This window comes from Cucumis melo, chromosome 12 (assembly GCF_025177605.1).
Source record: "Cucumis melo cultivar AY chromosome 12, USDA_Cmelo_AY_1.0, whole genome shotgun sequence".
NCBI classification, from domain to species: Eukaryota; Viridiplantae; Streptophyta; class Magnoliopsida; order Cucurbitales; family Cucurbitaceae; genus Cucumis; species Cucumis melo.
The window spans coordinates 23,725,023-23,751,899 of NC_066868.1; the positions used below are offsets into that span (position 1 = coordinate 23,725,023).

At 32.8% G+C, this 26,877-nt stretch overlaps 4 protein-coding genes across 7 annotated transcripts; all 4 read right to left on the reverse strand.

Annotated features, from left to right (window-relative positions):
• Positions 1-817: 817 nt before the first annotated feature.
• LOC103486504 (ABA-inducible protein PHV A1-like) lies at positions 818-1,843 on the reverse strand. Its single transcript, XM_008444493.3, has 2 exons — positions 1,599-1,843; positions 818-1,514 (listed from the first exon to the last, which is right to left on the reverse strand). The coding sequence occupies exons 1-2, from the start codon at positions 1,752-1,754 to the stop codon at positions 963-965; spliced, it is 708 nt and encodes a 235-aa protein (XP_008442715.1). The 5' UTR covers positions 1,755-1,843; the 3' UTR covers positions 818-962.
• Positions 1,844-3,679: 1,836 nt separating this feature from the next.
• On the reverse strand, positions 3,680-7,466 carry LOC103486495 (uncharacterized). Its single transcript, XM_008444482.3, has 3 exons — positions 7,000-7,466; positions 6,739-6,896; positions 3,680-4,253 (listed from the first exon to the last, which is right to left on the reverse strand). Exons 1-3 carry the CDS (start codon positions 7,078-7,080, stop codon positions 4,157-4,159), a joined length of 336 nt encoding a protein of 111 aa, XP_008442704.1. The 5' UTR covers positions 7,081-7,466; the 3' UTR covers positions 3,680-4,156.
• A 763-nt stretch (positions 7,467-8,229) lies between these two features.
• On the reverse strand, positions 8,230-12,638 carry LOC103486485 (nonsense-mediated mRNA decay factor SMG7-like). The gene is made up of 5 exons (XM_051079877.1): positions 12,090-12,638; positions 11,391-11,996; positions 11,138-11,260; positions 10,851-11,026; positions 8,230-10,557 (listed from the first exon to the last, which is right to left on the reverse strand). Exons 1-5 carry the CDS (start codon positions 12,132-12,134, stop codon positions 8,532-8,534), a joined length of 2,976 nt encoding a protein of 991 aa, XP_050935834.1. The 5' UTR covers positions 12,135-12,638; the 3' UTR covers positions 8,230-8,531.
• Positions 12,639-17,188: 4,550 nt separating this feature from the next.
• Positions 17,189-20,378, reverse strand: LOC103486469 (VQ motif-containing protein 4). 4 transcript variants are annotated; one of them, XM_051079878.1, is made up of 2 exons: positions 19,361-20,365; positions 17,189-17,677 (listed from the first exon to the last, which is right to left on the reverse strand). In XM_051079878.1, the coding sequence occupies exons 1-2, from the start codon at positions 20,091-20,093 to the stop codon at positions 17,583-17,585; spliced, it is 828 nt and encodes a 275-aa protein (XP_050935835.1). In that variant the 5' UTR covers positions 20,094-20,365; the 3' UTR covers positions 17,189-17,582. The 4 variants fall into 4 exon arrangements, with proteins under 4 accessions (XP_050935835.1, XP_008442671.1, XP_008442679.1 ...); XM_008444449.3 differs by having other exon boundaries at positions 17,559-18,013; positions 19,361-20,364; XM_008444457.3 differs by lacking the exon at positions 17,189-17,677 and adding an exon at positions 18,575-18,999 and having other exon boundaries at positions 19,361-20,363.
• Between the last annotated feature and the right edge of the window lie 6,499 nt (positions 20,379-26,877).

Genomic DNA, 26,877 nt, shown 5'->3' on the forward strand with positions numbered 1-26,877 from the left:
TTTGAAAAAGGAAACCATAACAGGAAAATTTAATTGGTATGATTCTAGCTATGATCTTGTGCGTGGTCAAAACGCGGATGTAAGGAGCTAGGAACTATATCTTATATTGTTTTTCTTTTCATTTCTGATTCTTCTGGTCTATCATTATATTATTGTTTACGGTGTAAAGGATTCCAACTTGGCAGGGTTCTGTTTGCGAACATCTATATGAGAATATGTTCTTAATCACCAATTCGATATAATATATAGCTATTAACTAAAGGTGAAGTTGCGTCGTGCCATGTACTTTCTTACTTCAGGACTCCAAGTTGTAAACACATGTATGCATGCATATATATATATATGTGTGTGTGTGCGCGCGCGCGCATAACTTAAATCTACCTATAAATATAAAGGATTTACCCATTAAAAATGTCCCCAAATAATATCCATGGAAAACACAAAAGATGATTGATTATTAGAAAATCCCAGAAAGCACTACTCACCAGACGCAACGGTTAAGCACTTGCATACGTTCTTTTCCCTAAATTTGACTTCAATTGTTGATGGAAAATTTTCTTGGCCATGCCCCATCCACATTATTGAAAATTTAAACACCACATGACTCCTGATCTTTATTCAAAAAACAAAGCTGTATTACAAATTTCTCACCAAATATTGAGAACTAATATATCAACATTCTAAACTTAAATAACAAACTCTAATACAATTTAGTGGTGAGATCAAATAGTATAGTATAAACATATCTCTAGTTGAAAATATATTTACAAAATATAGCAAAAAGAAAAAAATCCATTAAAGAAAAAAAAACAATAAATTTTTGTTTCAAAATCTACTTTATTTATATTCCTTAAAAGAAAAGAACATTCATTCCAACTGATGTTAGCAGAAATTAAAGAACCAAAATAGGGAAACAGAACTGATCAAACCACATTATTTGAAATTTGAAAATATATTTCCATTCATTCATCATACTTGTTCCCAGCCTTTCTCCTAAGCTCCACAACATCTTCATCCATCACCTTCCCCCTCCTTCCTTCTTCAACCTCTTCTTCATTATTTGTCCCCATTACCTTCTCCTTCATCTTATTCGTCGTATCCTTTGCAGCTTCCCACGCTCCTTGCACCGTCTGCTTCGCTTTCTCCCCAATATTCTGCACCGTCTCCGTCGCCTTATTTGTCCCTTCCTTCGCCATCTCCTCCGTCTTCTCCTTCATCCCCTTTGCACCCTCCTTCGCTCTCTCCGTCGCCTCCTCCACTGTCTCCGTCGCCCGGTACGTTCCTTCCTTTGCCTTCTCCTTGGCATCACGTGCGTAGTCTTTTACCTTCTCCTTCGCTGCCGAGGCCGTCTCTGAGGCTCTTTTTGCTTTCTCCGCCGCCTTCTCTTTGGCCTCCTGCGTGTTTTCCTTCGCCTTCTCCTTCATTTCTTTGGCCCCTTCCTTCGCTCGTTCCTTCGCATCTTCATACGCATAGTCCGCCCTCGAGTCTCTGTTTGGATCCACGCCATTTCCATCCTACACAACGTTTGAAAAACCTTTGTTAACACAAAAGAAAAATTAAGTTTATATACTCTGTTACCATATTAAAATAAATTATACCCAAGATGGATGTTTAGAAGCAGAAGTAGAGAAAGAGAGGGATGAAATTTTGGTGGATTTATTGAGAAACAACGAAGGAGAAGAGTTGGCGAAGGCCGCCTTGGGCTTGCAGAGGTTGAAGATGACATTCTTGGCTAAGGAAATGCTCACTGCCATTTTCGTTTTGATCCCAAATTCTTCTTCCCAACATGCACCGATCTTTTCTTACTTCAATCTTGCGAACTTTACAAAAACAGAGAATGTACGTGTTGATTTTCATGGTGCAGTTATAGGAAGAAAGTGGCTGAGTTTAGAATGCGACACGTGAGTTTTCTTATGCCACGCGGATCATCTCTTGCTTGCCTCGTTCTTCAACTGCCTCCCCTACTCTCCACGTTCTAAACTAAAAAGATATAATAACATTAAAAATAAATAAAGGAGAATTTTAAGTTTTGAATTCAATTTTCCTAAAATTTGCTTCTCTAACTAAATTTAAAAGTTTTCAAAAATATTTTATTTTCTTCTTTTCCACAAATACTCTTTAATATCAACAAAATTTGTGTTAATCCACTATGATCAACTATTTTATATTAAACCAATTTGTTTTCAATTTAAAGCATGTACATTTATAAAATATTTATTCTATAATAAGGCCGATAATAAATATTCATTTAAAAAGTAAAACATTAATATAAAAGTTATTCAAATAAAATGTCTACTTTAGCCATTGTAGTTAAATAGCAAGAATTTAGTATTAATTTATTAAATAACATAATATAATTTTTAAAGTTTAGAATTGAAATTTAAGACTATGTTTCTAAGCCCTAAAAGTAGATAATCTACGTCAGAAGGGAGCCTACCTCAAATGTGTGTGTGGAAATATATAGAAACCAAAGGATTTTGGATCTCTCTCAAATATCATCGTTCAACCCTTCGTCCCAAAAAATGTCCATTGTAGCCCCAAATTAAATTACACAATGTTTTATGGTTTTGAAATTTAAAACTACCACCTTAAAGTTTCTCTACGTTCTAACATAAAAAATTAGGTGTGAAGTACCCATATGTGGCTACGGTCCACATTCCAAGCACCATGCCCCTATATCGGTAGGGAAAGAGAGCGAAATGTGTAGTCGAGATGGAAGGAGGAGCTTCTTTTTATAATGATTGCACCTTGTTGCATGCGTGTTCCTGACTTGCCTCTGTCGAGATGGGACGTATTATGATTGATCCCCATTTGATGAAAGGGTTCGACCCAAAACAACGAAGATCTTTTGGTTGCTATGTTCACATGGGCTACATGATGCTCAAATCAAGCGTGCACCACATTTTGGCAGATACACTATTTCACATGTTAAAGGATTTTGGATCTCTCAAATTTCACCATGTAGGTAAGTCGGATCCCTCACCTTTTAAAACATACTTCCTTTATTATACAAAACATTAGTTTTCAAATTTAAGGATTTTTTCTAACCAGAAAAAAATAAATTGGACTATTAATAAAGTATATAGTAACATTTCAAAAGAACGGTAATATAGCAAAATATATATATAATAGACTTTATTGCTAATAGACTCTTAACAATATAGTCTATCGTTGATGGCTTTCAAAAAATGAATCTAAATCTTGTTATGTCTAAATTATTTGAGTTTTTGCTATGTTTCCTAATATCATATATAATTTTGATATTTACAACCACCTTTATTCTTAAAAGAATTCATGAAGAAATATGATTGATAAAATTTCGTTAAATTTAAATCACCCAAGTACAAACCACCAAAATGTTAATACATTATACATTGATATTTGAAACCATAAAAGACAAAAATCACTATGCTATTTTGAAAAAAGCAACTCTTTTCAGCAAACTCGCAAGGATTTGAAATGAAATTCATAAAAATCAAAACATTGAACAAATTATAAGCAGAGGCATTATGTTCCCATTATTAGTTTACACTGTAATCTAATGACACCCCCTTTATGCCTTTCCATGGTTCTTAAACAAACAAACTCTTCACAAAGGCAAGATGAGAAAGTAGAAGGAAAAGAAAGATAAATCAAAAAGAAGGCTTTTAAACAAAAAAAAAAATCTGCAAACGACCCATCAACAAAATAATCTCAGATTCCTCATGTTTCAGGAAGTGGCAAAGCAAGGCTAAGCATCTTCTTGTCTGTAAGAAACAAGAATAGCATCCCAAGAGAAATAAGGAATAAAGACAACAAAAGAATAAGGCTCCATCATCCGCATATATAACTCTTTGCTCTTCTAACTCTCGCATCAAACAAAGAAGACATGAAGTTCTTTTTACAGTTACCATGCTGTTCCTGCTTCTGTTACATTAAGCAGAAAAAGGGAAAGCACAAGGAGGAGCAATCAAAGAATGAATGAAGTTACCATTCCAAGTGTTCTTCTGAAATTAAGTTTCTTTTTCTCCCCTCTTCGAATAAGGGAAGATGCTGTTGTACCTGATTGATTTATAAAGCTTATCACCTCGTGTTTCTACTCGAGGATGTAATGTAGTTTCTGTTACTATCATCCAATTTTACGTCTTGGTTTATAATGCTATAGCAGTAGTAACCATTATTCGTTCTTTTCGCTTTTATCTCGACTCTTTGGCGCCAACTGCAGTTCTTCCATTTGATTCTTCACTGAAACCAGGCCAGTCTGAGAAAGAAACCTGTAAAGAACTCAAAACAATTTATTTATATGCACAAACATGGGATGGTTCACATTGGATCCAGCACATGTAAATTAGTAAATTGCAAATGCATATGATCAAACTATCAATGTCATACCCAAAACTTATGTAAGCCAAGAAGGACCAGTACCAGGAGGTAAAGAAGACTCAAACGCAATGCAACATAAACATGCTTGCATTGTTCAAGAAAACAGGACAATAACACATACAAAAGAAACATGATAAAAAAATTGTAATTTCTTTGAGAATTGCAACAAAAAGAGATTAATTATAAACGAATATCAACAATTTGTTGTTAAATAATACAATGCCTTGAAGCAGAGATTATTTGGTTGATCTTTGGCTTCTCTAGACTCTCCCTATGATTTTTTTTATTACATCTTTGATGGTCATCCCTCTGATGGTGAAAAGAAGACTCTGCGGCTTGCTTTTAATCAGAGCATTTTTTTGGTTTTCTGGCAAGAGAGGAATGGTTGATACTTCCAGGATTTTTTTTCCTCCTTCAATAGTTTCCTGAATTTGATTTGTCTCATGAGTTGTATCGATGTCAACGTTATCAGCCTTTTTTTTTCTTCTGATTATGGCCTTCCTTATTTAGTTTCTCACTGAAAAATCTTATCTAATCTCACCTTTAGGTGGAGATTTTATTCCTTTATTTCATTCAACAATGAAAATTTTTTCCCTTCTAAAGAAATCAGAATCAAACACATGGAGGCAATTATATGCCTCAAAACAAACTCAATGATGTAAAAATTGTTTACTGAGAGTATATTGTCATGTTTTAATATAGATAATGAGTGTGAAAGCCCCATCCAAATGATTTGTGATCTAGTTTACTTAAATATCACGAATGAAATTGGCCAATTTTACTTAATTTAACAATCAATTATTATGGGATAAAAGGATAAAACCATGCAACTGAACAGTAAATGCTAATTAGACAAACAAGGAAATGAATCAAAACAATTTCGACGCATGCAATTATTCCACAAGTCGAAAAGACAAATAATTACAGTCTCTCCAATAACATAAACTTGATGAGTCAATCCAGTCATGCTCAATGGACAAAGAGACATCGATTACCCTCCAATAACATAAACTTGATAAGTCAATCCAAACATGCTCAATGGACAAAGAGACATCGATTACCATTTCAAAAGTCAATGGTTCAATCACTCACCCAAAATTAAAAAACTAAAAATATATGCATATAAACTTGATGAACACTTTCCAACAGCCTAAGACTGCAAATTTGATACACCCTACCATGTAGAAAACAAATTTCAACAAGTTCTCCCAGTCTTTGGCTTCTTTCAAATTTTCTCAGGCATCACCATCATAATCTTAAATAATTTGGTTGCTCGCTGAATGTTATTTAATATGCTATGAGGTATGATACTTCCTAGTGGGTGTGACCTCGAAGGCCTTTTGTAATTATCAGTTAAGTATTATTCTTTTGGACTGGAAGTCCTTTTTGCAGGTCGGGGCTCCTCTTACCCTTGTATGACACTACCATTTCATGTTTCTTAATGAAAGTTCAGTTTCTTATTAAAAAAAAAAGTGGAGAATAATGTTATTTAGTCTTAAAACTCTTTTTTGGAACTACAGTGAATTATTTTCAAGACTTCCCTAGCTACTTTTAGTCCTTAGACCCTATACAATTAACATAAACATAACCTTTTTTTCTGTTGACAGATGCCACTGAAACCTAGATTCTCAGCCTCTCATCGTGGAGGTATTCTATATAATTGATAGTATTCCACACAATACACAATGCATCATGATAGAACGCAATGAATAAGTTAATCATGTTACCTAGTTAGTCAGCCCGCATTTAAATTGAACGGCAGACACTTATTGACTAGTATTTGATATTCGGTTAGTATTGGTTAGGTGATTCATGAAAGAACAAAAGGCTCACAGTCTGTGTTCCATTTCAGATCAGTAAGCAATTGAGAGCTAGCTAAAGCTATGTTTTAACTCAGCTAGTCGGTAGTTTCACACCACTTTAGATCAAATACTTCTAGGTACTCAATCATCCTATATTTTCATTGCATTTTAGGTCCAGTATATGCAATTTCAAACCTAGACAAGCAGAGGAATCCAAAATAAGGTCAATTCACTATAGCGTATGGTTATCTATATCCTTCTGTGAGAATCGAAAACAGCACATTGATTGACATCTAGTTCAATTTAAGCCATTGAAGATCATAGAAGTAACTTCAATAAATTTCATAAAATCTTAAAACTGTCTTTCTCATTGGGATAAATTCGGACTAAGTTGTTATCTACTCAAGTTTAAGGACAAAATTGTTACAACCTAAAGTTCAAACCACATAATTACTTCCACAAAATTGACCAAACGTGTTAAATTAACCTTTAAAAGAAACCCCACCTACAGATTTATAAAACACAGAAGAGACACAAATGAAGACAAAATTCAATAACGAAAATTTCAACTTACCAGTTAAGTAGCAAGAAAAGGGTAGAAGTAATAACCACAAGAAAGGTAACGTGAAGAATCAACCAAGAATCACTGGAAGAGAATGCAAGGGCAAGCATCAGGACAAGACACAGTCCCAGCATCAAAAACGCCGACTTGAGTGTAGTCCATGTAGGACCCTGATTTTAGAAGATTAAAGAAAGGGGAATTCAATTGAAAGAATTGATTAGCAGGGGAAAAAGGGGAGACGGAAAATGAAAAGGGAAACTGATTTGAACTAACGTTGACCCCAGGAGCTAAAGCTCCGAGAAGAACTGCTTGGGCTGAAGATACTTCACCGTCACCTGAATCGTTGTCTGCCATTGCTAAATTACGGAGGAGCCAGAAGGAGATCAAATTGCGTGCAGTTGATGGCTTGGAACATTCATCAGAAGCCGTGTGTTTGATCTTCTTTTTGGGTTGAAATTCGAAATCGAACCCTCTCCTTCTGTATTAATGGGCTCTGCCGTGAATGAACTCCTCCTACTTTCCCTCCTAACAATGGCCCATCATATGAACAAGTAAACAACCATTAGTAATTCTCAATTTCACGACACTAGAAATTCAAAAGGGGTTTGTATCAATTTAAAATGTGCATAATTTACACTATCTGAAATTTTGTTCGAAAAATATCTTATGAAACTTATAATTATTTCATAAGTGGATCAAAATCACATTTTGTCAATGCAACAATTGTACATAGCTGTGTTGATCTCTTTAATTATTGAATAATGAGATAAAATATTAAAATTGATACATAGTTCATTCTAACTTTTAAGTCCCAATAACAAAATTATGAGTTTAAGTGTAAGTTTAGAGTTTTGACTCGTTATTAGTTAAAATGTCTTTTCTTTTTCTTTTGCTATATATGATTAGAAAATTGTATTAATATATGATTTACCGTGGCTCTTCAGAATCATTTTCTCCAAACTATTTTGTTAACTTCAACAATCCTTTTCTTTTTTTCCTTCATATTTTGTATTCTCACTACGAGACATGGTTGGAAATCGTTGATGAAAAGGAGTGGGAGGGAAAAGTGAAAGCAACAATATGTATGTCAAATTTCATCTGGGACCGTCACCATATTAGAATACTCTTGTTTCTGAGTTACTAATTACAACATTGTTAGTAAAATGAACATGTCAACAAATCTGTGCAGTAATTGGTCTCATATCACTTGCTTCAATGTTGGGGATAGTTTCTAGATAAAAGTTTGTTTAGAGTGAAAATTCCAAATCCATAATAAAAGTATACAGATGGGAGAGGAAAAGTTTATCAGAATAAACTTCAAAACAAAATCACTTTAGTCCATCTTTTAATGAATGAGCTGTGGGATTGCGAGACTGAGATAGAGATCTCTCAATATTTTTGTGCTTTCTTAATAAATGCTTTTTTGGCATGCTTGTCTTTTTGCTTCTGATATTTCTTCATCTGTATATTCTACGAAATGCAAAAGAACAAGGACAGAATATCTCATCAGACAAAGGATAGCCTTTCACATAAGAGAACAATCTTCTACAATAATGTTGAAGTGAGATAATTATATAATACACATTTACTTGAAACTGTGGCAGACCAGAACCTACCTCTCTATAAATTGCGAATTTTTTTTCTGACTTTCTATACGCGTATATACAAATGCAAACTCTTTCATTTGACAGCTTTTGGTTTTTGGAACCAGGAAATGTAGAATGTTGATCAAGGTTCAATGTGATGTATTGAACAAAGGTGGTAGCTTTCTCTTTTGCCTCAGTTAACGAAATCTAACAAAATCCTCAATTTCCCATATAGGCAGCACTTCTGTTAGCAGCATCTTTCTGGAGTCGCCATTCCTTATCTTTTAGGTACAGCAGAAGCGGTGGCTGCTCACTTCTCAAATCAGTAGCACCACAGCCATAGAGGTTCGGTCTTTCGTAACCATGGAAGAACGTATCTTTTTGGTTCTCGTTAGCACCGCAAGGGAAACCTAGATGGCGCAATGGACTCTCAATATTCATTGTTGGATTGGAAATCACCTGACTTCTTGTTTGATACGAATGGTCATACCTTGAAGTATCATTTCTCTGGAAGTTCGCAAGGTTTCCAGAAGCATTGTAGGGAGTTGGCAATAATTGATTACTGTTCCCATCCAGGTTTTGATTCTCCCTATATTGACGAAGCCATTCCGAAGAAGTCATTCGATGTGCGGATGGATACATGTTCGTAAAACCAGAAATCAAGGGACTATATTCATGTGTAGCATGAGGGGGAGTCCAATTTGAATATGTACTTCCTAGAAACACATTGGAGAGAGTATCATTTTGGTCCCTTTCCTTATAGATTTTTCCATCAGAGATGATAGCATTTGTACTATTAAACCAAACAGCATCATCAGGTAAATAAGGAGCCGAGGGTGCTGGGGCAGAATAGGGAGGAGGAGGAAAATGGTATGATTTTCTAGATTCGCAGCTCGGACTCGAAACAGAATTCTCGGTATCACCAAGTCTAAGACCATTTATAAACGTTGGAGTTAACTCGTCAATGGGCTGCAAACCAGGTTTAACAAAACCATTGGTCCCTTTCTCTCTATCAGGGTCAAAAGTAAAACCTTTATTGAGCACCCAGGCACTAAGTGAAGGGGGGCCAGTAGATATGGAGGCTTCTGGAATTTGATGGCCTGTTGCATCTTTTCCAAAAATATCATGCTGCTCAAATGGTTTGTTTCTGCTGAAATTTGTAGCATTTGAATGAAAAGAGAATGGATCGCTCTGGCCTTGAGTCTGTTCTATAAGTAGCGATGTAGCACGCCTCAAGCATTCGTCGGAAGATATGGCACGAGCCTCTACACTTTTCGGTGAAACATTGTCGCTCTCTGCAATAGAGATTGGAGCAGAGTTATACCTCATAAGGGGATTGAAAAGAATGACCTCTTCATCTTCAACAGGAACAGATTTCTTATTCAAATCACTCTGGTGCCAAGCTTCATCTGGTGTATCTTCCTCGCAACCCTCTTCATCTATAAAAACATCTTGAGTTGGCTTTTCCAAATCTGGACTAACAATGTAGCACTTTGCACTTTCCAATTCTTTCTTGTCTGGAAGTTCATTTTGTTCTAATGTGTAGACGACCTCGCATGTCTTATCATGAATAATCCACTTTGGAGAATCATTAGCTATATTGGAAATTTTGGTAGCGGCAACAATTATGCGGTAAGCACGGTGTTTAGCTCCAAGTTCGAAGGCATCCATGTGTTCCCAGTGAGATGAGAAATCCAATTGTTTGTGTGCAAAAGCTAAAGGTGTGAAACCTCTTAATTCATAATCTTCCCATAGAGGGATAGCAAGAGAACACTGTGCCTCAACTTTATCAACATTCAATCTCTCTAGAAGGCCAACATAAACACCAAAAAAGTAAGTCATGGAATTTCTACTTTTTTCATCATCGCCATATCTTACCACTTCATTAAGAACGTTTGGCAACCATTCCATGAAGATGAGCACAGCTGGTACAAGAGGAAAAGAATCTAATTTGCTCGCCTCCAGACATCTCTCGACCAGGCGTCCCATGACAATAAATGTAGCAACCAATGCCAACTGGGTCAGCTCAAGTTGCTGCTTATCATTGAGATCAACTTTACTAAAACGATTCTGTACCATGAAGATGAATACCGATGCAATTTGGATGGCTCGGAAAGGCCCTTTTCTCACTGAATCCAAAAGCTTATAGGACTCTAATGAAGCATTTAACTCAGAATCATCCAGAGACAAGAGCTCATCCAGCCATCTCATCATAGATGAAAATGTACTTGTGAATTCCTCCAAACTGCATTGAAATCCAGCAAGAAATGTTAAAACTCAAGCAAAAAAATTGAATTTAGTTCAATGGACACGGACTTTCCAAAACAAAGAAAACATAGGTGACAATGATCTCACAAGCTATCAGATATGAAAAGTTGAAATGCATCTGTATAAGTCACATTCAAAAGCACGTCTTGGGAAGCAAACCGTTACCAGATGATGAACAAAGTTATGCATGCACAAAATAAGAGTTTATAAGACAAATCCCCTGCAAATGTAACAACGAAATCTGTACCGAAAGTTGAGGGGCTAAAATACCTGGAATTTATAAAAAAGAAACCCAACGTTCTGATGAGCAGAGAAAACAAGTCTGCCTCTAGAGACTTGTTATCATCTTTGGTTTGTGATTTGATTTCGAAACAACACTTCTCCGAAGGTCTTAAGAAATTGAACTGACCCTCCCTAGAGAGGGAAGGCAGAAGAGATGACCTATTCTGTAATTTCACATAGTTAACATATGTTGATGCCAGAATAAGATAACAACAACAGGAAAATGTCTAAAGGATAAGATACAAAAGTGAAATGGAATATGAAATGAGTCTTACTCTTTCAAATAGTAATATAAGGTTATCCCAAGCATCAGGAAAAGGTTCTTTGACTGCAGAACTTCTCACACAGTGGTACATAGCAAGAAACTGATCATCAACATATGTTGCCAATACAGCCAACTGGAAAGAAACATAAGCAATTGAGTAAATGCAAAACAAATAATACTATCTCATATAATGGTTGGAAAAATCAAGAGATTATAAGATTACCATACTTAATTTACTTTTCTACAGTATAAAAAAAGATTACCTGATTATGGGGGTTTCCACTATCAGGCCAAACCATTGTAGCTTCAAAGTAGTGAGTAGCCGCAGCTGCCCACTTATGGGAATAAACATCTAGTTTTTCATGTTGTTCCATGTATCTAGCAAGATCTCCAAGGCAAATTAAAAGACGGTGACACAAGAATTGGCATTTCTTTGTTTTCTTTGGATCAATACCTTTAGATACACCAAATGCCTTATATAGTAAGCCTTCATTAGGAACCCCATAATATTCTCTAACTTTCGATATCAATTTTTGGTAAAATTTTGTTGCTTCCAATAGAAACAACCTAAACTCTGCAATGTGATTGCTACTACTTCTCTGCACATTGTTAGGACTTTGTGTCGTCCCCAACTTTGGGCTGCCCCCATTTGCAGAGGTTCTCTTTATCCTCTTCCGAAACTCGTCAATAAGCTTGTAATGAAGCTTCCACAGAGAATATTCAACATCTTGAAGCTCTACTTGTTCATGCTCACTCATGAAAATTTTCTCATAAATTGAACAAACTTTGTAGTATAGATCTTTGACATCTGAATGCAATATCCCTTTGGAAAGGATTGATGTTGTCAACTGTTTTTCTAAGCTTACAACCTGAAATGCAGAGTCGCATTCCTAAAAGAGTAATGACTTTGCAAAAGAAATGTAAGGAGCATTTGAAACCATAACAAGTTAGAAGATAATTACCTCATGAAGTAAGTTCTCCTTTGTGTTCTGACTTGTAGCAGTCATGGTTAAGATTAAGCAGCTTATTTCAAGGTATACTACCTTTGAAAATTCAAGTGCATGATACTCACTAGTAAGTTAACCTGTGAGAAGGGAAACAATGAGAAGAAAGAAAGAAAGAAAGGAAGCAAACCTAGTAAATCTCATGTGTTATAGACATCATTTCAACAAGAATGGAGCCAAAACACAGAAGGAAGATCAATGGTGCCCCATCGCTTAAACTTTAAAATTTAAAGCCTATTTTAAATAGACCAAGAAGTTCTCTGAAGTGCAGCAACTTCCAAACTATCGTCTCGTTCTGGTATTCTTTTGAGTAACTTAGGATATCAAAGAGAGATTGGAGAACATATAATGAAGAAACATCCCAAAATTAGCACAAGAAAATAAATTGAGAGGAGTTGAGGAGTTCCATCACAAGAAAACCATGAAACTCAACTTCAACTACAGAACCCTCAACTCAGAAAATTCATTCTCAAAAGCCAAAATTGAAACCCAGATGAAAATCACCATTGTTAATTCAAAGTATAAGATAAGGAAGAGAAAGAATTCAGCTGATTCCAGAGAAAAATTAGTAAACAATTGATTGATATTCTTCAATCTTCCATCTATTTCACCGCCTAGCTATGTTTTGAGGATGATTCTGTCAAAAGAATGCGAGTAACCATCATAATCTCGTAAAGATTTTGTGATATTTCAATCAATCACACTGATATTTGGTGGAAGAAAGAAGCAGAAGAAGATATTTCCAATTGATTACGGCTGATACCATGCTCAACGAAGAATTTTATATAGCAAGTGGGATTATTTATTTAATTGTTGATTGAAAAGTTCCAAAAGAAAACTAAAAAAATGAAGAATGAGTAGCAGCGGCTAAACATCCCCCGTGTTTATTGACTAATCAGAGAAGAAGATCCCTTGTAATCCAAGCCAAATGCTTCAATTTGTTTGCCATTATACAACTTGGATTTCTTTTTTGGATTAATTGGCTGCTTTGCAAGGACCATAGTAAAAGAATCGCCCTGGATTATGATCAAACTGGCGATCTTTCACTTCAACAGATAATTTAGAACTAACAAGCATTCAAAGTTTTCCTTTTAACTATGGTGGACTAGGAAGATCTAAACTAATAAGTTGATATTTATTTGGAAAATGAACTATTCCTTACTTTTATTCGTACCCTCGTAAAATTATCAAAATTTATAGTTTTGTATAACTTATAACTTTGTAAATTGTCATGATTGTAAGCAAGAGGTCAAAATTCTTAAAGAGAGGAGCAAAGAGCATTTTAAACCTTTTTTTACTTAAGAATATGTAGAAAAGCTTTTCGTTTTGGCGAGTGTTATATAAAAATTGTTTTTTTTTTTTAATCTAAAATAGTCATGTCCTTGAAAATACAAATAGAGTTTGTAATCTATATGAATAGGACTTCATACTCATCGGCTAATTTGTCATACTCATCTATTAAATCGTCAAGGCATAATGTCAAACTTTGAATAATGACTAGAATTCTTTTTCTGTTTGGATGAAGAGTATTGGGAATTGGGAAACAACCTAACATGGAGGTATGTGGTGGGTGGAGTCTGAAGGTATGCTTAATCCCTAACTTCTTTAATGCAGTAAAACCTACATACATATTAATAATATAAGCGTCGGATAAAATCATAAGAATATGTCTATTAATATATATTATTGATAGAATCTAAAGTTTTGTTATATTTTATAAATATTTTATCAAATTTGTCATTTCTTTATAATTCTCCTTTATTCAAAAGTTTTTCTCGGATTTTTAACTTAGTGAATCTCTTAATTTTTAATATTATATGTGTTCAATAAGTTTACCAAAGAAAAATAATAATAAATTATTAAATATAATACTTAAGACTTGTTTATACCTTTTTTTTTTTCGAAATCATGCTTATAGATACTACGAGTCTTTTTATCTATTTTTTAGAAAGTACTTTCCAAAACTTATTTTAGAAAAAAAATGTTAAAAAATTTACATGTTTATTTAATATTATGCATATTGGAAGTAAAAACTACAAAAGTTTTCAAAATCAGATAAAAATCAAATAGTTATTAGTTATCAATAGGCTTTGCATAAATTTTAGAATACAAAAATCTAGACATAAGCACATAAACTATACATGAAAAGAAGAATAGAGAATCGAAGACAAGCAAGAATTTAAAGCAACAACCCTTCGATCCTTCTTCTTTGTAGTGAAGAAGAAGACTTCAAAAGTCAATAGCACCATGAGCACACCTCAATTGGTCTACAAAAGCTCCCACACTCTAATCAACCTAAATTGAATTTCGGATTCGAAACAACATTTGTGTTCAACTTCCCGAAAAGAAGCTGAAAGGGGTTCCCATCGTTCCAACACAGCAGGGAAATATGTTAGGACAAATCACTGATTTGTATCTAGCACCATCATGATGTGCCTCGAAAATGTGTTTGGATACGAAATAGCAAATTGATTGCACTCAATTTTAGTATGTTGTCTACGAAACACCATCTAATTCCTAACTCTCCAAATTATCAGTCGCCTAATAATCACAACATCACTTAAATCCACAGCAGACACATGTTCAAGAAACCAATGCTAATAGTCCTGATAGCTCCCATCGAGCCTGCTACTATCCAAAGTACAACAACATTATTGCTATCAATATTGTTATTGTATGAAGACTAAGTCGTTTTTAATAAATGGTGGAATAGTAATTAGCAGAGCTAGCAATCACAGTGATAAGACGTCAATAAAGCTTTCAGCTCTAAACTATTAGTGAAATAATATAATATTACGTTATTTGTTTATTTATTCCCAAGTCTTTTTCACTTCTACTTCAAAGTTCAAACATGTGGGAGAGACGTAGATAAGAATTCAAGTTTTTTGACCTATATAATTTATGTCAATCAAATTACTCATTTTCATATTGTTATAATTTCTTAGACATATTAGTATATTCTATTTGATTGTTGATTATTTGATTCATATTTGTCTGCTCCCCATATTATGAATTTGGGTTAAATTACAAATTTGTTTTTTATAATTCAGACTTTTATAAATTATAATCGTAATTTAGTTGATATGATTTGATGAGACCTATAAATAATTTCAATAAAACAAAATTGAAAGATCATTTATAAGGTTTTTTAGAAACTAACTTTTAGAATTACTAAGTTTCATCCTAACTTTTATACCCTAAAAACTGGTTTTTTTTATTTTAGTTTATATACACTTTTAATAAACTTTAATTTAGTTTGAATTAATTTTAGTCAAAATGGGTTAAATATTTAGAATTTTAATACGATAAATCCTCGAGTTTTGAGTCTATCAATTAAGTTCGTGGAGTCAGAACGAATGACTTTAAAATTCAAATCATTCGAAACTCTATAGAGAAAAAAGGAAAAAGAAAGAAAGAAAGAAACGAAGGGTGTGGTGCATGGGCCTACCAATGTATAGGCTAGAATAGAATAAAAACGTCAAATTGATAATTGATGGCAAGCTGGTCTACGTAGTGGTTATTAGGTACAATGATATCATTGGGGGGCATGGATTGTCTATACTGTGGTGCAAATTATTTATTTATGGTCAACTCCACATCTACACCCAAAGGCAGAACGGAGATGGAAGGTTCAAGAATCTTAACCCTAACAAAAGGATAATGATATTGAACCATAATTTGTAGTCTAAATCGGATTAGAGTCGGAAGGGTCCACATTATCATCAGAATAACCCACCTCAATGGTTCATTCTAGCATTCTCTCAACGGTTGTGTTTGTTTGTTTTATGTGTTTTGGGGCCTCAAACAGGCCCAATTTTCTTGTCATCAGGCCCCAGCTCCCCCACCCACCCACTAATCCTTCCTCCCAACTTAGACTGGTCTTGGATCAATTTTTGAGATTTGGACTCGATGATGACACTGAATTGTTCTTATCATGTCCATGAATACATTGATGAGGATAGTGAAGTCAAGTCTAAAAAGTACATAAACACAGTGGTTTCTCCTAAATCCTTTTAAAATTTTAACTTAATCATAAAATTTAAACGATCTGCGACCTCCATTTGTACAGTTCGGCCTCTATTAATGTTATTTTCAACATTAACTTGGGAATCGTGAACCTTGCAATATTACATGCTTAACGTTACTCTCAAAGTATATTCAAAGTTGATGAAGGGAGAGTGATTTTTGTACAAGAATTGGGTTCAAGTGTACACATCATTTTCAACTTTTTTTCTCCAGTTTTTTCAACATGTCAGCCTTTAATTTCAATACATATCAATTCTCAAAAGAAAAAGAAAAAGAGAGAGAAAATATCAAGAAGTTGAGAATTAAAGAATTTCAATCTGGATATAATTTATCTATTTTCTTAAATTCGACAATGACGTAAAAAGTAAACCAACAATATTCTTACTATAATAAGTAAAATGAGTAGCTCAACGATAATGACATGATATTTCATTTTAAAAGTGGAAGGTTTCCTTCTTCGTCCAAATTGTTGTACTTAAAAACACTAAAACAGAAAGGGAATTAAAAAACCTGCTCATTTACATTATTAAAATTGGTTTATTTTTTCTATACATTAGAACTTTTTATGGTTGTTGTAATAGAAGTACCCTATCTATCTCATGTTAAATTAGTAATAAATATTAGGTTTAAATACTGCATTGGTCGTCTTTGTATTTTGACTTTGTTTCATTTTGGTTTATGTACTTTCGAAATGTTCATTTCGGTATAACATGAGTTAAGAAAAAAAACATATGGGTATATAACTGAAACAATATGTATGAAGACCCAACAAGTGATCGATATTGATTAGAAAAAAATAACATTGTAGAGATTTAGACCCTATTAGACCACCTACTTATCACCAATTGACCTAAAAACTTAACCCTCAAGCTAAAACAATAGGAAAATACAATTAAGTTGACCTTTAAAACATACACCCAAGAAGAAATAACCAGCCATTTTTCACTAAATAATTCCCTAAAAATGGGGAATAAATATTTAAAAAAAAAAAAAAGAAAGAAAGAAAGAAAAAGAGAAAGAGAGAGGGAACGGTGTAAGCAGATATTTAGGCATAAATTCGTAAGAGGAAAGGATTATGATGTCGGTGACAGTAAATAAAAGAGTAGAAGTTGAAAAAGAAGTGGGCAACATTGTTAGTGGGAATCTATGCGAAGGCCAAACCCTTTGAAAGCAAGAATGCCTTTATATCATCAATTCCCCATACATTCCCTATTGGCCCTATTCCATTCTTTACAAAAACACATCAAATCCAACCCACTTCCTGCAGGTTTCATCAGACTGAAACGTACATCTCTGTTGATATAAGACCTTTTTTCTAGAATCTAAAAGCAAAACGTCATTTGGTAGATATTCAAGTAGACAACTTTATCCTTCTCTTCAATATCCACTTGAACTTTGAAATTGTAAATGATTGAAGATTAGAGATTAAGAGAAATGGGAATGATGAAAGTTTGAAAAAATAAAGAGTTTCAAGCTTGTAGTTAATGACACCCACCAACCACATAGGAGTGTTGAAAAGTCTACAAAAAGCAAACCCACATAAAACCAAACCAACAAGAATCACCACTATACATATAAAAACAAACAGTCAAACAAACAAACAAACATCACTGAAAAAGACCACCATGTTTTCAGGCTTTCCCTTCCCCCCACCATTCTCTCTTTCTTCATCACAACTCACACTTTCCCGTGTCCCCATTTACTTCGAGGTTGTTTCGGCGGATTGTTCAGAGTCAAGCAAGTAGGCCAGCTTAAGTGTTAAGACTCCAGAGAGAAAGATTAAAAGCACCAATACCTTTTTCCATGATCAATTTCACTTTAACACAGCCTCAAGGCTTCACCTTCAAGGGCCCCAACTAAGAGGAAAAGAGAAAAACTTAGCCTACCCAACAAAACACTCTCCATTTAATGAAAAATGGTCCCAAATTCATATTCAAAATTAAAAGAAAATTTCTCCTATCGCTGGAAAATTGTATTCAGATGACCACTAAAACAAACTCTATTTATTGTTCCATCTTCTATGTCCCCATTTGACTACCTTCTCTGACAGGGAAACTCTTTGTTTATAATAGTTGTAATGACCTGTTCTAGAGAGCAACTTATCAAAGTTGGCTTGACCCCATGGGGATGGTTCCTTCCTACTTTGTCAGTTGCCTCAAACAAAGATGATAAGATTGGTATCGTTCAACTAAAGATGTTGACCAGATTCACTTCCATCTAACCTAAGTTTGTTGACTGGAACAAATCTGTTTCCAGAATCAATTTCAGATGGGGTCACATCTCGTCTCACATGTCCAATGGTGAATTTTTCTAATCCTATCATGCTAAATGATCATTCACAAGTTACTTCAGAGACCTGAAAGGTGGAATATTGTACATAAAATATCTGCTAAAACAAGTAAGAGGGCAAAGGAAAAGAGAGAAGAAAAAGAAAGTTACAATTGACAAAAGCTTACAAGATACAACGCAAAAGGTAACAAAAGGTCAAGATTCCACACCCATTTTTCTCCTATCTTTGAAAGTTAGGCCAGGGTTGAGGGCACTTTTCATAACCATCCCTCACAACATAAGGCCGCTTTTCCTTTTTCCTCATTATCTTGCACCACACTAATTGAGTAATTGCCTTGCCAATGCTAAAACGGACCCTTAATTCAATTAGTCTTCGCATTTATTACATTTATTGAGTGGTGAGTGTTGACTGCACAACGAGCAGTAATAATGACCAAAAAGGAAAAGAAAAGCAATCGGTTATACAAAATTTATCAGATATGAAAGAAGTTTCCTTGTGTTTGAATTGGCTTGGGATTTGCACTGAATCATTATCCCTATTGTTGTTTGCAAGCTGTAATGAATTTGAAGGGAAAAGAACATCGACAGAACAAAGATTAATCTTCAGGAAGGGGAAAACAGAATTGAATTTGAAGTTTATCACTTCTAAGAACAAACAAGGGAGAAAAATGAGGGCTAATTTTTATTCCTTCTTCATAAGAAAGGATAAGAACATCAGATTTTACAATTGAAGCAACAATCTATCATTCTCAGGAAATATATCATTACAAGCCTTATCACTCTCGCCTCCTTTTTCATTATCGTCAAATGCCATCAACCAGCAGCAACATATAAAATCGAAAAAAGAAAAAAGAAAAGAGAAAACCCACAAAATTCATATAAGAAAAGAGAAATTCATGAAGTGGAAGATGAACCTGGTACTCTAGGAGATGTCAATGGGAACAGAGGCAACAACCGAGGCTCAGAGTCCCGAGGAGTGGTGGTCGGCGATGGATGCAAGTAAAACCCTTTTTCTTTAATCGCTTTCTCTTCCGCCTCGGCATCTAACTTACCATTCCCATTCTTCAAATAGCTACAGTTCGCCAACCCAGATCGATCGAACGGGTCAGGAATCAACGGCGTGACGGGACTGAGAGCAAGCGCCGGAAAATCCAAAATACTAGGAGAAAGAATTTCATGTTTCCTCGGAGAAAACCCAGAATGAGCACCAGAACCAAAAACAGGAAACACGGGGTTAATTTTAAGTTTATTCAAAGAGTTCCTACGCTCATAGAGCTTGAATCCAGATTGCTGCCTTCTGGGCAAAGATTTAATGGGAGGAATATGCGTCTTGGAGTGAGAATCAGAGTTAGGAACACCGGGAGCAGACTTGACAGAGGCTTGCTTAGCAGTTTCGGGGGATCCAGTGAGCATTTGAACAACTTGTTTAAAAGAAGAAGTATCAGCTTGAACGAAGGTAGTGGGGTAAGGATTGACAGATTCGGATCGTGTGATGGGTTTGGGAGAATGTAAATGGTTGAATTGTGGGTGAAGACCATTGCTGGTGCTGGTACTGGTGGTAGTGCTGTTGGAGACACGAGTGGTTGGAGAAGGAAGAAGAGAAGAAGGAGGAGATGGGTTATCTTGGTGAATTGAAGAGGTTTCCATAGATGGAGGTTGTGATCAGTGAAGAGTTTTTTTTTTTTTTTTCCTCTTTTTTCTTTTGAGAGAGAGAGAGAGAGAGAGAGAGAGAGAAGAAAAGGGAAGGGAAAGTGTTGAGAAACAGAGGCGTGAGAGTGGGGTAGATGAGATTAAGAAGAAATGGATTCAGATTTGATATTTGTTTACTGTCTCCTTCTTCTTCTTCCTCTGCCTCTCCTCTGTTTCTTTTTTGGTTTGGTAAGAAATGTTTTGTTGGGAGCTTTTTCCCTTTCTTTTTTACTCTCTCTTCCTTTCAAATTTTCAATCATAATATTCATTCATTCATCGACAACACCGCGTCTAGCTACCACGCTCTCTCTTTTTCTTTTTTGTTTTATTCATAGGTTTTAATAAAATATTTTCATACACAATTCACAAATTATGGGGTATTATTATTAAAAATCCTTACAATTTTTTCAACTACATTAATTTTAACATTTTTGCATTTACACCAACAAAAAAAAAATGTTTGTGTTAATAAAAATTAATTATTGACTAATCTCCCATCTTTCTAATAATAACATGTTTTATTTTATGGGATGAATTACATAAGTGATTATCTTTTATGAATCATTTGACATAATTAGCTTTTTGTTTAATATTAAAAAACGCCTACTTAGATATGATTTGATGCAAAATTTAATACTCAACAAAGTTTTGTGCATGGTAAATTCTTAAACTTTACTATGAGTTTGGTCTCCATTTTTTTCTCGCTTTTTTGTCTTATATGTTTTACAATTTTGTATTTTCTTTATATTCTATAGTTCTTTGAATATTTTAAAAACATTATATAGATTCGTCAACTTTTTTATTTTTTCTTTAATACATCTTTTAAAATTAATAAATCTACTTGATATAATCATATATTTCTAATAGTATCACTAGATCAAAATTAGTTTCTTATATATTGGTATAAAAACGCCTAGATACCATTTTATAATTAACTAGTGGTTTTCAGTATTTTCTTGTGACATTCAACACACGAATATCACACATACTTCAATGCTTAAATTAGATGGTAAAAGAGTATTTGAAGCTAAGAATTTGAGAATATGATTCAAGTTATCTCATACAAAATTATAACGATATATTTATGAAGAAGACAGACCTACGTTTTCTCTTGTTCTTTCTCATAATTTAGTTATTTGATTATCTTATAACATAATCACATCCTACGTAGGATTCTTGAGCTCGTATAGAGTATTGAAAAATTAGGTGCCCTAATCTTGGTCTTTGTGCTTTACCAATGAAAAGGTCGGGCAAGATTTGCACTTAAAGGTCACACTCCCATTAATTAAGTTTGTTTTTATTTAAGAGTTCGATCTAAAACTATTCATAACAATAAGAATTGTAATAGAGTGGGAAAAAAGAAGAGAGAGAGAGAGGGAAATTTACTATTTTGAAATTTGATTTTTACATTGTGGAAGAATCAATACAGGGAAGTAGTAAAAGTTGAAGATAGAGAATGAGATGGTTTGTTTTTTTGTTTTGCAACTAGTAATTAAATTAAACATGGGTGGAGGAACATTAATTTGTTTTAATTAGTTTTTATTGTGAGAGTTACTCAATTATAAATATTATAATAATGATTAATTAATAGGGATTTATAATTATAATTACTTGAAATGACTTTTTTTTTTTTAGTACACAATTATTTGGTACCTGAAAGACAAAGACCCACTATTTTGTTAAATTCGTGAAAGTGAAAAATTACTAATTTAGAAATCAAGTGTCAATCTTCCTCCTAATTAATCTTTAATTTTTCATGAAATTATGTTTCATTTTCTTTTTCTCTCTTTTTTTTTAAATTGATTAATTAATTCTCATTGTGGATCTCACCTTTCCTTTATGTCATTTGTTTAAAGCTTTTTTTTTTTTTTTATATATATAGAAATGGACAAATTTCAAATTATCTTTTAGAATAAATAAAGAATAATGATAATAAATCATTTTGTACTTTCTACCCTGGTAAGATCAAAGCATTTGGGTCCCAATTCGTAACACAACTTTATGTTTTTTCTTTTTCTTTGGAATTATTATTTTTAAAAAATCACTTTTATTGGGAACTTTTGTAAAACAAATTCCATTGTTCACTTGTATACTTTGGAAAATTGTATGAAACACGACATTTTAGGTTTTACGTTTTAAACTCTTTTGAAAAGTTTTTAGAGTGTTTCTTTTCGATGAGCATTCTCGAGATTATAGATTGACCTCGAGATTTTATTATAAATGTTTAGAAGTACAAAATAATATTGTTTTAAAGAACTATTCATCTTCACATGTATGAATCTAAATCATCATTTGAAGTTCACTCATATTTGCATGCATAAACTTGTTTAGTGAAATTCTCAAGCTTCAATTTGTAAGGGTATTTTATTTTTAACGAAGTTTATCCTTTGGTTTGCATTTTCAATCTTGTTTAGTTAGGATTTGTTGTGAGATCTAATAAACCTAGCTAGACAATTGTAGTTTAGATTTAAAAACACTCTAATAATATTCTCGAAATTGAGGGCATTTTCATCAAATTGTATTTCTCATACATACCTTACACATGCACAAATTGTGTGCTATTTGAATTATAGACAATTTTGGAGATTATTTCAACCAAGACGCCCGAGAATAAGCACTCTGACAACTTTAAAAAGCAATGTACTATTTTCACATCCTTAAACCTAAGGTGTGCTATTTTGGAACGACAATTTCCCTATATACTTTTAATTTTACAAAAAATTTAAATCTTTTTCTTACTTAAAAGTTTTGATTTCAAAATTTTTTTACAAGAATGTCTATGAGATAATTAAAATCATTTTAAATTTTCTTTCGAAATTTGTTTTTCTTAAAAGAATTATTATTTATAACAAAAATCAAAGAAGAAACCCCAAATAAAAGTTGAAAAAGGTAAGTAGTAAAGATGACTCGAAGGACTAATTTCTATAGCAGAAGTAAAATATACTTTATAGTTTCAAAAGTTTAAAAACATGTGTATTTGATTCTTAAAGTTTTAAAATAAGCATTTTGTAGAAAGAAAATCCAAGATTAAACCGAAAGAAGTAATATGGAAAGTTGCACGAATTGGAACCGCGATGGAGTGTGAAGAGTGGGCGCTTACGATGAGAGTGGGGTTACCAAAACATTGAATGGTGGGCGCTATTTAATTGGTTCAAAACTTGATAAAGTTTTTAAATAAATAAATAAAAAAGAAAAAGAAAAAGAAAAAGAGAGTGAGATTGGGAATACGTCAAAAGAAAAATAAAATAAAATAAAAAAAAAAAGATTCAAAATTTTCCCAACATTGACTTGCCTCCATTCTCGTGGCAGATTCCGTAATATCTCCCAATCACAACCTCATTCATATTCATACCCTTAATTTTACCAAACTCTAACCCCCCCCCCCCCCCCCCACCCATGGTAACTCATTTCAAAATTTATGAAATTTAAACATTTTCAAACTTAAAAGATGGACCTTCATCTTATTTGAAGATATTATTGATATGTAAGTGTTTTAAGATATGTTTGTATAGTTTAATGGAAAAAGAAAAAAGAAGGTTATAATGTAGGTGGGCATGAGTGTTGTGATAATTTAGTTTACCAAATTCAATTAAAAATAGAATAAGCTTAGTCACATTTATTGGATGGAAATATGGGGAATAAAGCTTCTTCTTTCTCATATTTTTAAATTCAGTGGACAATAAGTGACCAAAAACAGTACATTTATGGCCCTTCTCTCTCTCTCTTTAATTAAATAAAATAAAAAAATAGGAAAAAAAAAATACTCACTTTAGTTTGCTTATTTTCTAAGAACTTTTTTTTTTTTTTTTTTTTTTTTTTATCTCATCGTGGTTTTTAGGTATACCGGAATAATTATTTTGTTAATATATATTAAAATAACCAACGAAAGTTATTCGTTTACCAAATATTTGAGATTCTTTTAAACCATCCATAATATCTACCTCTTAATATATATTTTTTATCTTCAATTAACTACTTTTAATATTATTTCAAAACATTTATTTATTATTTTATTTATAAACTAAAATATGTTTAGACGTAGGAAGGAATTAGACGTATGTATGAAGTTAGAATCATGAAATTATGATGGAAGGTTATAGAGAAGGGGAAGTAATTGAAATGGGAATATGAAAAGTATATATTTTGAATTAAGTTTAAGTTAGGGAATGGGATGGGACATGGGAAAATGGAATTTGTTTGTTTAGTATAATTTGTTGAAGTGAATGAACAAAAAGTGAGAGTGAGAGGTAGAGGGCTTTGTAATTGCCTCATTGAAGTTGACATATGGGATGTGCCGTCCCACGAATCTTATTATCTTACATCACCCTTCTTCTTCTTCTTCTTCTTCTTCTTCTTATTCTTATTATTATTATTATTACCATCCACTTTTTCTTTGAATCAAATTTAAACAATGATAATCGGAAGAGGTGAATCCAATTCTCTTCCAATTTGAAAAGAGAGAGAATTTTGAAGTTGGAAGTAAATATTAGAAAAGAGGAAAAAGGAGAGGGACCAGGTTTGTAAATTAATGGTGTCGACACGTGTAGAGGATTATTATTGGGAGTGCCAACATACGTCCGCTCCTCTCCTCTCCTCTCGCCACCATCCGACATTAAATATTTTGAATTTTAAAAGCGTTATTATTATTATTATTATTATTATTATTATTGTAATTATAGTATCTATTTTTTGCAAATATTTTGTATATTAAACACAAGATTAGTGTCCTTAGTCAATTAAAAAAAAAACAAACAAACTATTTGTAAGTTTTTATATTTTGATTTCATTTGACATTTGTGCTATGCATGTTTTTTTTTTATTTTGAAAATTGGGTAAAAAACAAAAATAAAAATTTAAAATTTAAAATCCAATTTATAAAAATAAAATATACCAATTTTTAGTTTAAAGTCGGTAAAAATGAATAATAAAAAACACAGTGGGAAGTAATTAGAATAAAAATTTGGAAGAATAAAAAAAATTGTAAAAAATCAAGAATCAAACCAACAATAAACTTATCTAAATACAATGAATCCATTCGGTTTGTTATTTTATAGGACATTGGTTTGGATCACTCGTGTGTAAAATCAATTGGTCTGATTTGGTTTTTAGACGGCTCCAAAATCGATAAAACCGAACTGACTATCATCTCTAACTATAGTCAGAAAAAACTTTACGAAATTGTCTGAAATAACATGTTTGAGCTTTCATCATAAAAGATTATCTAGCTTACTTAAGAGCTATTCGAATTTTTTTTTCCAGTAAAACTTGGATGAAACGCTAATTTTTTATGTAATATTTTTTAATCTTATGCTAGATCTTTCCTCTTCAAAATTTCATTATCTTTACTAAAAATTATAACAAGGTTGATATAATTAAGATTTGATAGATATAGTCAAACTTTGAAGAAAATATGGATTATTAGTTAAGATTTGGTATATGATATAAAATGATTATATAACTTTTTTAACAGCGAAAAGAAATTACTGTAATAAATTTTTGAAAAAAAGGTGACAGTTTTATAAGATAAAACTCAATTGTGTTATTTTTTTTTATTATTAAAAAAACATTTTATATTATCTAGGAATTAGGTACGACCTATCCAATAAGTAAGTATATGATTTGATCATATGTGTGAAATTTGAAATGAAGATATACTCTTACATTACTATAAACTGTCTTTTTAAATTCAAGGGTTTTTTTTTTTTTTTTTTTATATCTTTTTAATTTAATAACAATTACAATTTGTTTAAGAAATAGCTCAAGTTTTTTGGTTTATAGACTCCTAAAGAAATGGGGGCCTCTCTCTCATTTCTTTTTAATTTGGAGATAGGACCAAAGTTAAATTCAAGTCCCAACCCAATTTCAGTTTCAGTCCATAGCCCATTCCAATTTCTTCTTTATTTCCTTTATTTGTTGATGTGTGATTCGTGGTTACATGTTTAGGACGTCTTTCCTTCGACACACTTGTAAAAGAAAGCTTCACACCGATGCAATACTTTATCATAATAGGCTTTGACGTTTAAGTTAATATATAACTAACCTTCAAACATGGGAAGACATATCACAAAATGTGTCATATCACAAATTTGGAACTATTCATTTAAAATATCGTAAAATTTACAACTATAAACTTGATTGTGTGTGTATGTATGTATATATAGTACTAATGATTTCCATAAATTCTTGTCAAATTCACCACAATAATCATTATATAGTGTGTTATCTAATCCACTCCAAGTGTGATTGTTGCATACGTATGTTTAATATAGTTTTTATGCCTCAACTGTGAGTAACTTTGCTTTATTGGCTTCTCTTTGAACATTACAATAGCATAAATTTTCAATATTAGAACCAAATAATAACATTTCTTATGGCCATCAATTGCAATTATTGACATAAAATTTCTCATATAAACTTCCATGATTTCCATCAATAATACGTGGTAAATCAATTTTAAATTGTTGATAACATTTATGTGAAATTAATTACCGAACATTTGTGAAACAAAGTAAATAACTTTACCAAACAGGTTCTCACAAACCAAAATGAATAAAGCACAAGAAATAAAACTGAAGACATTATTCCATTAGGCTTGAAATGTAAAATGTCATGAGAACATTAGGCTTAACACCCAATATGCATACACAATATACAAAAATAAGCCAAAAATAATACAATACTTATGACTTATTATCAAATACACACATGTATTAATACAAAACTAGTGCAAAACATAAAAAAT

Excerpts from the sequence above, each read along its gene's own strand:
- LOC103486485 (XM_051079877.1), bottom strand. The coding sequence starts at position 12,134 with ATGACTGCTACAAGTCAGAACACAAAGGAGAACTTACTTCATGAG. Across the intron at positions 11,261-11,390 it reads GTGGAAACCCCCATAATCAG|TTGGCTGTATTGGCAACATA; the intron begins GTAATCTTTTTT and ends GTTTCTTTCCAG. Across the intron at positions 11,027-11,137 it reads TTATATTACTATTTGAAAGA|AATAGGTCATCTCTTCTGCC; the intron begins GTAAGACTCATT and ends GTGAAATTACAG.
- LOC103486504 (XM_008444493.3), bottom strand. The coding sequence starts at position 1,754 with ATGGCAGTGAGCATTTCCTTAGCCAAGAATGTCATCTTCAACCTCTGC. Across the intron at positions 1,515-1,598 it reads CTTCTAAACATCCATCTTGG|GATGGAAATGGCGTGGATCC; the intron begins GTATAATTTATT and ends AACGTTGTGTAG.
- LOC103486495 (XM_008444482.3), bottom strand. The coding sequence starts at position 7,080 with ATGGCAGACAACGATTCAGGTGACGGTGAAGTATCTTCAGCCCAAGCA. Across the intron at positions 6,897-6,999 it reads CTTTAGCTCCTGGGGTCAAC|GGTCCTACATGGACTACACT; the intron begins GTTAGTTCAAAT and ends TTCTAAAATCAG. Across the intron at positions 4,254-6,738 it reads CTTTTCTTGCTACTTAACTG|GTTTCTTTCTCAGACTGGCC; the intron begins GTAAGTTGAAAT and ends AGTTCTTTACAG.
- LOC103486469 (XM_051079878.1), bottom strand. The coding sequence starts at position 20,093 with ATGGAAACCTCTTCAATTCACCAAGATAACCCATCTCCTCCTTCTTCT. Across the intron at positions 17,678-19,360 it reads GACATCTCCTAGAGTACCAG|ACTTTTCAACACTCCTATGT; the intron begins GTTCATCTTCCA and ends TGCTTTTTGTAG.